This window comes from Onthophagus taurus, chromosome 3 (genome assembly GCF_036711975.1).
Source record: "Onthophagus taurus isolate NC chromosome 3, IU_Otau_3.0, whole genome shotgun sequence".
Lineage (NCBI taxonomy): Eukaryota > Metazoa > Arthropoda > Insecta > Coleoptera > Scarabaeidae > Onthophagus > Onthophagus taurus.
Genome location: NC_091968.1, coordinates 10,258,569 through 10,272,628, shown reverse-complemented (window position 1 = coordinate 10,272,628; position 14,060 = coordinate 10,258,569). Strand labels below are relative to the sequence as shown.

The 14,060-nt window shown below is 32.2% G+C and overlaps 1 protein-coding gene across 1 annotated transcript; it reads left to right on the top strand.

Annotated features, from left to right (window-relative positions):
- Positions 1 to 29: 29 nt before the first annotated feature.
- Positions 30 to 814, top strand: LOC111420753 (Proteasome assembly chaperone 1). The gene is made up of 2 exons (XM_023053788.2): positions 30 to 115; positions 163 to 814. The coding sequence occupies exons 1-2, from the start codon at positions 36 to 38 to the stop codon at positions 776 to 778; spliced, it is 696 nt and encodes a 231-aa protein (XP_022909556.2). The 5' UTR covers positions 30 to 35; the 3' UTR covers positions 779 to 814.
- Positions 815 to 14,060: the final 13,246 nt, after the last annotated feature.

The window sequence follows — 14,060 nt, the reverse complement described above, 5'->3', positions numbered from 1 at the left end:
CGTATCGTTTAAATTAAAATTAACGTCTTTCAAAAATGGTTTTTGGTGAAATAATAATTCCTTCGAGTAGATCACTATACGGTGATGACTTCCATGATGTGGAACCTTACACCCCGTAAGTTAAAATAATGGAAAAATTAAAATTAATTGTAATTTTTGTAGAAATCCGTTTAGATGGGACGATGACTCAACATTAAACCTCTCTAAAATTAAAATAGATGTTTTAATAATAATAAACACGAAATCAATTATAGAAGTATTTAAACAATGCGTCTACGAGAATTTAAGACCATTCAAAGTATCGACAGAACAAGGATTAAGTTTATATAATTTAAATATTAATACTTACTTGCTTGTGTGTGAAAATAAACCCAATTATAGTAGTGGAGAGATTTTTTTGAACATTATGGACATAGTTGGGAAATCAACGAAGATATATGGAGTAACTTCTTCTGCATTGACTATGTTTGAGGGAGATCAACCTTTGCAAGAGGAAAGTTGCACAATATTTACATTGAAAACTCCTCAAATTAATGATACATTTTTTTATGAAAAACTACCAATCCCAAATTTTATAACGGGAATTTGCGCTGATTTACTCACTTACAGTTTATGTAACAATAAATCTTGTGCTGTTTTCATTGGATTTTTAGATACAGCTTCATTAGATTCAAAAAACACACTTAACCTAATCCAATTGATGAGACAAATAGGGATACAAGGAGTTAAAGGATTTTCGTTAAAAATAAGAACCCCAGAAAATAATTTATATGCATAAATACGAAATATTAATAAAATATAATTAAAAAAAGAACTTTTTTCATAACTTTAATATTATTTGACAGTTATAACCTTAAATAAATGAAAAAGTGTATAATACATAAATTAATTCATATCCAATTATACAACTTAGAATAATTACAATACTTTAAATTATCACAATTAGCGGTACATTCTGATTTATCACAACAAAAAATTTCAAAAATCTCCTTCAGAAATCTACAATCGCCTAAATTTTGAGTGCGGGAAGTTAGCCCCCATTTTTTGATTTTTAAATTTTTTATTGTTGTTCTAGTTATTGTTCTAGAAAACCAAAATTAAGGGATACAGCATTACGAAGTTATAACTAAAAATAGGTTTGGCCGCCGAAATGTCTAGTTGATTGCTGTGACCATAGTTTTTCTATTATCAATTCCATATTACAAATATATACTTATTATAGCTCACGCAATCTGGAACAGCTATTATTTTCACTAGAACAACTCTCTAAAAGGCACTTTACTCTTTGAAAATTAAAGTTTCTGAAAGTTTCAATCAGTAATTCTGGTGTCAGCGGTTTTATATTACACAATAAGAATTAAAAAAACATAGAACAATCTAAAATAACTCAAACTTTGCCGATTCAAATTGTTCTAGATGTGTTTTACGTTTAACACCGACATTAATTTTGCAAAATCACATATTTTTTGTTACTCTAAATTGTTCTTGTTGTACTAGGTACTTAAAATGTTTATTTATTCACTGCGGCCTTAGTTCTATTAAAGTTTCATATTAAAAGTTAGTACTTATAACAATTAAAACAATTCAGAACAGCTGTTATTTTCACTAGAAAAACCTTAAATTTGAATTATTGTGATATCAGACAGGTTTTGTTGAATCAGTGAACCCAACCTTTAATATAATAATACATAGTTTTAAAAAATTAAAAAATATGGAATAATCTGACCATCTAATTTTCTAAAAATCACCTTTCTCTTCAAACTTATAATAATAACATATAAGTTGCGATTTAAAGTGTATTTTATTTTGTAAAACTAAGTAATAAATTATTAAATAAACTAAACTAACAAAACAATAACCATTTTTTCACAAAAACTGTACAAAAATTTATTCTAAAGTAACGTATAACTAAATAAATTAAATCATCTAATAGACTAATATCACGGAACTTATTTACACGCATATATGCACATTTGTGCATTTATTTCTGTTGCTTCTTCAACTTGTATGGATTTTTTCTTAAATCATTAAATAATAACCAATTGTGTTATACAAAATAAAATACACTTTAAATCGCAACTTATGTTTTACTATTATAAGTTTAAAGAGAAAGGTGAAGCTTGTGATTTTTAGAAAATTAGGATGGTCAGATTATTCCATATTTTTTTAGTTTTTTAAAACTACTATTATATTAAAGGTTGGATTCACCGATTCAACAAAACCTGTCCAATATCACAACAACTCAAATTTAAGGTTTTTCTAGTGATGTTCTGAATTGTTTTAATTGGTGTAAGTACTAATTTTTAATATAAAACTTTAAAAGAACTAAAGCCGCAGTGATTAAATAAACATTTTAAGTACCTACAACAACAAGAACAATTTAGAGCAACAAAAAAAAGGGCGATTTTGCAAAATTAATGTCCGTGTTAAACGTAAAACACATCTAGAACAATTTGAATCAGCAAAGTTTGACCGGTGTGAAGATAGCAGTAAAAATTTCCGATGATACCCGAACGCCCATAGACGTCCGTAATACCGGACAGACGGGGGCTCAATTTTTTCGAACAAAATAACATTACATTATCAACTTAAGAAGTTAATTACAGTATATTAAAAGTAATTAATATATTTATCACTAATATCTAGGTACAATCAGCAATTTTAATTAAAATAACTGGCTCCAGCTCCCTTATTGGTTCGAAGATCCGCACCAAACTTTATATACGCCTTCTAGACATGATAAGAAATATATTTATCGAAAGAAGTTCCACTTGCAAAGGGTCCGCGGGGGTGAACTCCCCCGCAGTAGATTATAATTTGCTCTACCGCCCTTATTCGGTCAAAGATCCGAACCAAACTTTACACAAGTGATCTAGACTACCTTAGAATCAAATATCCGTTAACAATTTCCACTTGCATAGGGACCGCGGGGGTGAACTACCCACCAGTAGATTTTAATTACCCCTACCGCCCTTATTGGGTCGAAGATCCGAACCAAACTTTACACAAATCTTCTAAACTACATTAGAATCAAATATCCGTTAACAATTTCCACTTGCATAGGGAACGCGGGGGTGAACTACCCACCAGTAGATTTTAATTACCCCTACCGCCCTTATTCGGTCGAAGATCCGAACCAAACTTTACACAAATCTTCTAAACGACATTAGAATCAAATATCCGTTAACAATTTCCACTTGCATAGGGACCGCGGGGGTGAACTACCCACCAGTAGATTTTAATTATCTCTACCGCCCTTATTCGGGCGAAGATCCGAACCAAACTTTACACAAGTGATCTAGACTAACTTAGAATCAAATATCCGTTAACAATTTCCACTTGCATAGGGACCGCGGGGGTGAACTACCCACCAGTAGATTTTAATTACCCTTACCGCCCTTATTCGGTCGAAGATCCAAACCAAACTTTACACAAATCTTCTAGACTACGTTAGAATCAAATATCCGTTAACAATTTTCACTTGCATAGACTTTATCCTTTCGGGTAAAATTATATGGGAAATAATTAATAATTAATTAATGTTGCTGATTGTGGGTTTTCCATTGATCAAGCAACATTTATTGAGGTTCGTAACATAATAAACTCGCTAACATACATGGATGATTGCCGTAGGTCCTTTACAAACCATAATATACTGACCTTTCCGGCATTGTACATTTTGGAATGTGTAATATTTGTAAGGCGAAATCTCGACGACTTTATTAGTCATGACTCATGACACTTTACATAAATATCGGACTAGAAACGGTACCCAACTGAGACCGACCTTTTGTAGACTAGGTCGAAGTCAGTGCCATTTTAAATTTCTTTGAGTAAAATTCTATAACAAAATACCGAACGACATTGCTCGGTTGCCTCCTGAACTGTTCAAGAATAAAATTAAAACTTTTTTAATTCGGAAGGCCTACTATTCGTACTCTGACCATTTGTGCGACACCATACACTTGCGTGACTTTGGTGGTTAATGTTAATGTTTTTGTTCTGTAAACAACTGGATGTTCGATGATTTTTTTGTTAAGTACTAAAGTTAAGACTGCTGACGTATTTATATAAATATTGTTAATATTTATACTAAATAAATTCGAATTTGAATCCTCGTTTTTTTCAACAATAAATATGGCAGGAATAAATGCCCATATTTTGTACAGTTTCAGCGACAAAATAAAAGCAAAGCCGCAATTTAGAAAAGATTTTCTAAATAATTTGGCATTGAAGATGAACGGATTTTTGATTGAAAGAAGCCAAATAACTACCCTGAACCAACAGGGTAGTTAAAACCCAAAAGGGAAAGCTCCAAGAACCAACAGATATAGACACTCCATCGACATCGCAGCAAACAGATCCACGTTCAAGTAAAATCAGAGAACGATGCCAATTATGTGGTAGGGCTAAAAATAATTATACAACAAAAAAATGTGATGAGTGCTATGAATTTATGTGCAAAAAGCATCTGATTAGAAAACAAGTTTATCTCAAATGTAATGATCCCAATAATTCAGATGACTCATAATAATATTAATTTTTTTTTAAATTATTTTAGAATGTCTTAAAATTGTTAACGGATATTTGATTCTAATGTAGTCTAGATCACTTGTGTAAAGTTTGGTTCGGATCTTCGCCCGAATAAGGGCGGTAGGGGTAATTAAAATCTACTGGTGGGTAGTTCACCCCCGCGGTCCCTATGCAAGTGGAAATTGTTAACGGATATTTGATTCTAACGTAGTCTAGAAGATTCGTGTAAAGTTTGGTTCGGATCTTCGACCGAATAAGGGCGGTAGGGGTAATTAAAATCTACTGGTGGGTAGTTCACCCCCGCGGTCCCTATGCAAGTAGAAATTGTTAACGGATATTTGATTCTAAGGTAGTCTAGATCACTTGTGTAAAGTTTGGTTCGGATCTTTGACCGAATAAGGGCGGTAGAGCAAATTATAATCTACTGCGGGGTAGTTCCCCCCTGCGGACCCTTTGCAAGTGGAATTTCTTTCGATAAATATATTTCTTATCATGTCTAGAAGGCGTATATAAAGTTTGGTGCGGATCTTCGAACCAATAAGGGAGCTGGAGCCAGTTATTTTAATTAAAATTGCTGATTGTACCTAGATATTAGTGATAAATATATTAATTACTTTTAATATACTGTAATTAACTTCTTAAGTTGATAATGTAATGTTTTTTTGTTCGAAAAAATTGAGCCCCCGTCTGTCCGGTATTACGGACGTCTATGGGCGTTCGGGTATCATCGGAAATTTTTACTGCTATCTTTTACTGCTGTCTTCACACCGGTCAAAGTTTGAGTTATTTTAGATTGTTCTATGTTTTTTAATTCTTATTGTGTAATATAAAACCGGTGACACAAGAATTACTGACTGATACTTCCAGAAACTTAAATTTTCAAAGAGTAAAGTGCCCTTAAGAGAATTGTTCTAGTGAAAATAATAGCTGTTCCAGATTGACTAAAAACTAATGGTCACAGCAATCAACTAGACATTTCGGTGGCCAAACCTATTTTTAGTTATAACTTCGTAATGCTGTATCCCATAATTTTGATTTTCTAGAACAATAACTAGAACAACTAGAACAACCCAGAACAACAAAGAAAATTTGATATTTCCAAAAATGGGGGGCTAGTCAAAAAACCCGTTTTTTCGGTTTTCTCTCGGAGTTTTTATTTTTTCGATTTGCCGCTTTGGAACAATGTAGAACAACTCTAGAACAATCTAGAACAACAATAAAAAATTTAAAAATCAAAAATGGGGGCTAACTTCCCGCATTCCAGACGGACGCCTTTGAATTTTCTTGTTCCGTCCAACATAAAAGAGCCGTATTCGTCCAACTACCGAAGTAGGCGACAAAAAGTCGATCTGTTTCTAAACAAGTCGATTCTTGTCAACGCTTCCTATATACACAATATACCTACAGGTCTGCTTGACGACGAGACAGCTCGCATCTCGGGGTACAATAAGTAGGTTCGGATATAAGAGGCGTTGTTCTTGTTCATTATAATTATTAATTAAATTAGATTTAGTTTAAATAAAAGTAGTAGTAAATTAAAAAAAATATATAAAAATACACATTTTCTTTATTCTGGGGGGTAATTACCCTCTTTACCCCCCTTATCTACGCCCTTGCAAGCTTGCCAAAGAGGCAGCGAACACGCTCTTCATTGGACCCCAACCTGGTTGTGGATTACAAAAAAGCCACCTAAAACAAATAATTAACAACTGGGAGGTTTCAAAGATAGCCTTACGCTGGAAAGAACTTCCAGGTTACAGACAAGCGAAGAGTATGATAACTCCGTCGCAAAACAAAACCAAAGAGGTTTTATGCCTCAGCAAAGGGGATCTAAGAACGCTCTCAAGCTACCTGACCGGCCATGCACCCCTAAAGGTGCATCCATATCAAGCGAACGAATACCGAACTCCGAATAACGAACGTTTGTTGTTCGTTTGTTCAACATTTGCAAGTTTGTACACTCTAAGCACACGAATAACAAATCCGGCTACACCAAAATCCGATTTTCTTTGATGTACCACTCTCGGAGCGAACGCATGCGAAGGCGAACCAAACGTTTGATTCGCCTGAGTATTAACGTAAGTAGATATTGGTCGAATTCGCTTTCGGTGTTCGGCATTTGTTCGCTGTTCGGCGTTCGTTCGCTTGATGTGTATGCACCTTAAAATACTACCTCTTCCACATTGGACAAGCTGAGGATCAAACTTGTCGACTATGCAACAACGAGTCAGAAACTGCTGAACATATACTGTGCAATTGCGTCGCCAGAGGCCGTCTAAGACACAACATTTTCGGTAAAACTCCCTTGTTACCTACCGACATAAAGGTTCAAGACCTCAGGACAATACTAAGGTTCATTAAGGACCTACATTTGCCCTAAACCTTTGGAGGGCTAAAGTTACAATAGATCTTATAGGTCGCGGTAATGAGAGGGGTCGCTCTCGTCAGCCCGGCAGCAATAATAATAATAATAAGCAGAAATTGTTAGAAACTATTAGAAATAAGAGAATAATATTATGATTGAGAGATTGTAAAATTTATTTCACGAATTGTTAAATGTTTTTTTATTTTGTTTTGTTTTTGCTTTGTAAATTATACAGTGTGTCCCCGGATTGTGTCCCCGTAAGGTATAATTGACGATACATTTTTGAATTCAAATTCCATCTTTTGCAATTAAAGTCTGGATGTCATAAAACGAAATATAACCAAGTTTTACGTCAAATATCCTCAAAGTACCAAAGTTAACGCAAGAAGTTTGTTAACCGTTGCAGGTAAAGTGGTCTTTCTTAGCAATGTACAAGAAAAATTGATTAAGATAAAATGTTTGTTATGTTAAATTATAGCAATATGCCGAATTTTATTAATTTAGCATATAAAAGTTTTTTCTTGAACATTTTTTTGTAATATTCCGTTTTACAATAAAAACAAATGATCTGAGTAAACTAACAATTATCATTTGATAGGTTACCTTTAGCCTATTGTCAAATATTAATTGATCATGTTTACATTACAACATAAAATATTTATAGTGCAGTAGTATGGATTGTGGAACATTAGTTACAATGCAGTTTTAAGGCAATTTAAGGAAAAATTTGGAATTTTAGTAGATAAAAAAACAATTAAGAGAGTTGTTTTTGGAAACGGGCAATGTGGAAAATAAAAGGAAGGAAAAAAAGCTTTTAGATGAACATTATGCCGACCCCGCATCATGTTCATCTAAAATTGTTGCAGTAACGAACGCAATGGATGCAAAGAGCAGTTCAAGTCGGTATTAGTAAATGGGTCATTCTCAAAAAGGGTGGAAAAAAGGTTTATAAGAAAAAAATTCGTGTAATTAGTTTTCTAGGTTATATATTTATCGAAGAAAACATATTAGTATAACAAAAGTTTTGTACTTTGAGAATCTAATTAAATAATGAAAATAATGTTAAGTTTAGAGGTAACGGAGTTGACAAATAATAATTTAATTCTAAGTTTTGTTCCTAACATCTCAACTTATTGCGTACTAAACTCAATGGCATATCATATTCATCATCCAATGATGATGAATCTGTATATACAACGCTATAACGTAGAGCTGTTCTATACACCTTAGATCCAAGTTATAGTGTGAGCAAAGCTGGCCGGGTTCACAACACAGACATGTCAGTTCTCTGTAAGTCTATTCCTTAGTTTATTGATCCAGGCTACTTTCATCGTACCTTTAACGTAGGAATATTTTCTGGGATCAGTTCGTCGATCATAGGGATTAGTTTTTCATCCATACGAAAGATCTTGATCCCTTTTATTGATTTTTGTAAGACTTTTACTAAAGTATCGTAATCTGGTGTGGATACTTTTAATATACAACTAAGGTATGAAAAGTGTGGTAAGGTTGCTTGACAGACTTTACCACGCCACAATTATATCTAATTGTAAGATATCTGATGCTTTAAAGAGCCAAAGTGTGCAGATTGTACTTTTTCAGTATATTTACAGAAGTAATTTTTAGAAAAATCCATATGGATCAAGATTTTATCAACAGACAGATTCTTTTTCACTATATTTATACACCGATACTGATGGGATATATTCCTGAGGTGCAACATATATGTATCTCGGAATAGATTGTATCAATTCTGTAACTACTTGGTGTTTTTCTAGCTGCCTTTTTTGCTTGGTAAGTTTCTTACTATGTTCCCTAAATTCTTCCCTTTTACGTCTTTTATCTGGATCTGTTAACATTGATATCTTTTTTATTTTATCGTAATTAACTCTGCGATGATACCGCTCTCTTTCCTTCAATTTAGCAATTTCATAAGCCTCAGGATCATTTTTTCGTTGCGCTCTCAGTTTTCTCAAAGCATTCCTCTTCTTTTAATTGCATATTTTCTTTTACTTTGATGTTGTAACCGCAGCCTCACTTAAGACCTTACCTCTAGTTTTCACATTTTGGAACAAAAGAATCCGAAAGAACGGAGTTGAAATTCACGGAGTTGAGAAAACGAGCTTTCAAAAATATTCAAAATTAAACTAAATTAGATTTTATGCTGATAGTTGCATACCGTGTTCGTATATTTTTTAGTAATTTACTTAATGTAATTACAGTAAGAAATCACTTAAACTTTACCTTTCACGACAGGTAACGGAGTTAAGAAACCGAATAGCCAGAAAATATTTGTAGAAATCAATCAAAATCTTGAATATATTCAGCGTGTCAATTTTATATTTTTTAACAGTTATAGTGTCATACTAATATTAACTTCCCTATGCAGTGTTAACAATGAGCCGGGTAACCATGGCGACACGAATATTTATATTAGAAGATGTGGTAACGGAGTTGAGATTAAAACGAGGGACACAACATTTTCGAGATTAATTTAAAACTAAAATGTATAAGAAATTGCAAACCATCTTCAAATCGATTTGTTAATTACCCCATATAAAAAAGACAGTAATAAAATGATATAATACTATTTTATTTCCGATTTAGAAATAGTTTTAGTTGCAATTTTACCAGAGGGACACCTGAATATTTAATGAAGTGCGAACCAACTTTTAAAAATTTTTGAATTTTGTGTACATAAAATATTTGTTACTTTAATGTAACTTAATGAAGTAATACTAATGAGTCTCACCATATAGCTTTTTGCTCGAATGAATGTACTTATCTCAGTATATAAGATTTGATATTAGAGGGACACTTTTTTAGCCCTTCTGAGAACGACCCAAATCCTATTTACAAAGAATTTAAAATTTTGTTTAAAACAAAAAATTGAAACTGTTATTAGAGAAATTCCGTTGGACCATATTAGAAAAAGTTATAAATAATGTCGGAAAAGGGCTGAATTATGTGTTAGTGTTGGTGGTGATATCATTGAATAAGCTTTTATGTTAATTTAGATTAGATCGAAAATATTTTGTTAATCTTATGATTTAAAAATCTGCACATTTTGCTTTTATATCCTACATTAATAAAATTCGGCATATCGCTATAATTTAACATAACAAACATTTTATCTTAATCAACTTTTGTTGTACAGGGTGGGCAAATTTGGGTGTTATTATAGACTATCTCAGAAACTATAAGAGATACAAAAAAAGTAGGTGCCATGTCCCGGTCTCTTTTTCCGAGACTAATTCAATCCCGTAAAGACCAAATCTCTATCTTCTTTTGTTTTTAAGTTATAGTCAAAAAGTCAAATTTTAGTGATTTCAAAAAATGCTCATATTTCGTTTATTTTTGAAATTAGAGAAATGGGGTTAATACATTCTTAAGACATTTTTTTGAGTAGAATATACTGCCGTTGAAATATTTTAAACATACTTGATGATTTTAGAGATACAGCACAAAGTTGTATTTTTTTAAATATAAACTATAGTTTGTTATAATGTTACTGAAAACAGCATATTTTTAGCTTTCCAATGATGTATCGCACGCATGATGTTTCTGCGGAAAATAAGCGTTATTTTTAAATTTTTTAAATATTAAAGATTGAAATTCAAATTTTTAATTATAGTAGGCGAGGAAAACGCTAAATACTACTTAGTTACTATAGCAACGTGAGTTTACTTGTCATTTCATTCATGAATTTTGCGAAACGAGTTTCCCGTTTAAGAAGTTCCGCATTATCTTTAAATAAAACGATAAAATTAAATATAGAATATATTGGAGTCCGCTTTGAAGATGATACATAAGTCTTCATATCCCCATTCAAACGGTGTTTCAATGGAAAGCACACTCCCAATTTATGATTCCTAATTTTCCTCTATCTCACCCAATTTCAAAAGAATCTTTTCTTTCTGCTGATATCAAAAAACTTCTACATCTTATGTTTGGGGAAAACTGGGAAAATACTACCGAAGATTTCATTCATTGATACCGAACTGTTCTAATCTTACAACCAGTAAGTTGAGTAGAAGAAGATGACAGTTTATGACTCTTTAGTTCCTGAAGTTGTCCATATTTAATTATTCATTAATTAATACATTTTTTGTGTTTTTAATAAACAAACTTTAAATGCTAATTGTTATAGATTTATAGAATTTAATTTGATTTGTTTTGCATCTTAGCGTTCTGAGTTTGCGTGTTGTGTATACTGTTTATATAAAAGATGTAAATTTGGGAAACCAGTTTCAGTTCTAAATAAATTTTTAGTTAAACACATCTTCGTACTTTTATAAAGTAAAGACGTAGCACTAATCATTTTTTATTAGTGAACAAAGTCAGGGATAAGATGCTGAGAAATTTAAATTAACTATTCAAAGTTTTTATTCGTTGGTACAAAACCAACTTATCCTGAATAATGGTACAAAACCAACTTTATTCTGTCATATTCGTGCAAAACCATATATTATAGCCACTAGGTAGTATTTACTGTCCGGACCCGCCTACTATAATCAAAATTTTGAACATTAGCGCTTACTATTTTCGAATTGAAATTTAACGCTTATTTTCTGCAAATACACCATACATGCGATACATCATTGGAAAGCTAAAAATATGCTCTTTTCTTTAACATCATAGTCAAGTATAGTTTGTATTTAAAAAAACACAACTTTGTGTTGTATCTCAAAAATCATCAAGTATATTTAAAACTTTTCAACGGCAGTATATTCCACTTAAAAAAGTGTCTTAAGACGTATCAACCCCATTCCTATAATTTGTATAATTTGAAAAATAAACGAAATATGAGCATTTTTTGAAATCACGAAAATTTGACTTTTTGGCTGTAACTTAAAAACAAAAGAATATAGAGGTTTTATGTTTGCGGGATTGAATTACAGGGACATGGCACCTACTTTTTTCGTATCTCTTATAGTTTCTGAGATAGCCTATAATAACACCCAAATTTGCCCACCCTGTACATTGCTCAGAAAGGGGTCAAAGTTTCTTTAAAATTAAACATTATCTGCAATAAAAAGCCCTTTTTTAAAAATATTTTCAACTCCACTGCTAATTTTGTCAAACGGGCAGTATTTTCGTGTAAAGTAATCAATTATCTATCAATTGGTCTCTTACAAAAGTTTGATTAAAGCAACAGTTTTTGATTGGATTAACACATTTTCTACAAACGCGTTTTTCTTAAAAACTATTGCTTTTATCAAAGTTTTGTAAAGGACCAATTGATAGATAATTGATCACTTTACACGCGTAGAGAGCAATGGCGTAGACAATATTTTTTAAAAAGTGCTTTTTATTGCAGATAATGTTTAATTTTAAAGAAACTTTGATCCGCTATATCTCGCCAACGAGGCATTTGCGACCCATGTATATTCAGACTATTCATCTAAATTTTTCGTGTATTATCTACTTTAGAAGTCTGTCAGCGGTTTTTTGAATCACCTGTATATTTTTATACTTTTCATTCCATCTTATCTCATGGAAAATTGTAAAAAAACTATTTTTTTTAATATAAAGCAGCGTGGGACGTATAAATAGTTAAGAAATCTTTGAGATAACCAAGGAATCTAGGGATTTTTTGGTCTATTATGTTAAATTGACAGCTCTATGTGGTCAAAAAACCTACTATTAGGTATTTTGACGATATTCTAACCTGTTCTAACCTTAAACTTAAAATTTGGAAATGGAGACTGAGAAAAGGCGACGAACCACCAATTTCATCAAAGAAGAATGCGAACTCCTTGAATTTGTTATCAAACATAAAAACGTAATAGAAAACAAAAAAAGTGATGCAGTTACATGACAAGGAAAGCAAAAAATATGTATATCTCGTATTATTGTATGTTAAAATGTGATGGTAAACAATAATGGCACAACTAACATGATGAACGACTGAAGATGCCAATTGTACACTCACTCCTACAAAATCTGCTATGGATAGCAACATGTTACTCATTGCATAAAACCGAAGAGTCAGCAACAAACGGTTTGAAGGAGGTACAGCATTATTACTAAAATTTTGATGAATTTTACATTAAATAATAGCAATCAACAAATTACTTACGTCATGGATGGAGGTTATATTACATCTTCTATTTGATTCAAAAGGCGATGAAAACTTTTTTTGAGAGACGAAATCTCATTTATCGTCATAAATTCAATATAGAATGAATATTTAAATGGTCAACTCTACTCCTTATTATCCTTTCGCTTCTTATAGGAAATAATTCATTGATTTCTTCAAAAATTTGTTCTTCATCTCCAATATCGAAGACAGAGGCAGCGCTACTGGGGGGTGCAAGGGGTGCACTGCACCCGGGCTCTGTCTAAAAGGGGGCGCCGGCGCCTTTTTTAATATTTTCTCCAACAATATCTTATCTTTCTTTTGCAGTATTTAGACCTGTCAGCAGTAGCTAGTCTTCAGAAAGCAGTATTTATTCTCCACAAAGCAATTTTAGTCTTTAGAAAGCAGTATTTAGTGTTCCAGATGCTGTATTTAGACCTGTCTTCAGTATCTAGTCTAAGCAGTATTTAGTCTTCTAGAAGCAGTATCTAGTCTTCTGCCAAAGTTATGTATGTTTTCTCCAAAATATTTTATCTTTCTTTTGCAGTATTTAGACCTGTTAGCAGTATCTAGTTTTCAGAAAGCAGTATTTAGTCTTCTAGAAGCAGTATCTAGTCTTCTGCCAAAGTTATGTATGTTTTCTCCAAAATATTTTATCTTTCTTTTGCAGTATTTAGACCTGTTAGCAGTATCTAGTTTTCAGAAAGCAGTATTTAGTCTTCTAGAAGCAGTATCTAGTCTTCTGTCAAAGTTATGTATGTTTTCTCCAAAATATTTTATCTTTCTTTTGCAGTATTTAGACCTGTTAGCAGTATCTAGTTTTCAGAAAGCAGTATTTAGTCTTCTAGAAGCAGTATCTAGTCTTCTGCCAAAGTTATGTATGTTTTCTCCAAAATATTTTATCTTTCTTTTGCAGTATTTAGACCTGTTAGCAGTATCTAGTTTTCAGAAAGCAGCATTTAGTCTTCTAGAAGCAGTATCTAGTCTTCTGCCAAAGTTATGTATGTTTTCTCCAAAATATTTTATCTTTCTTTTGCAGTATTTAGACCTGTTAGCAGTATCTAGTTTTCAGAAAGCAGT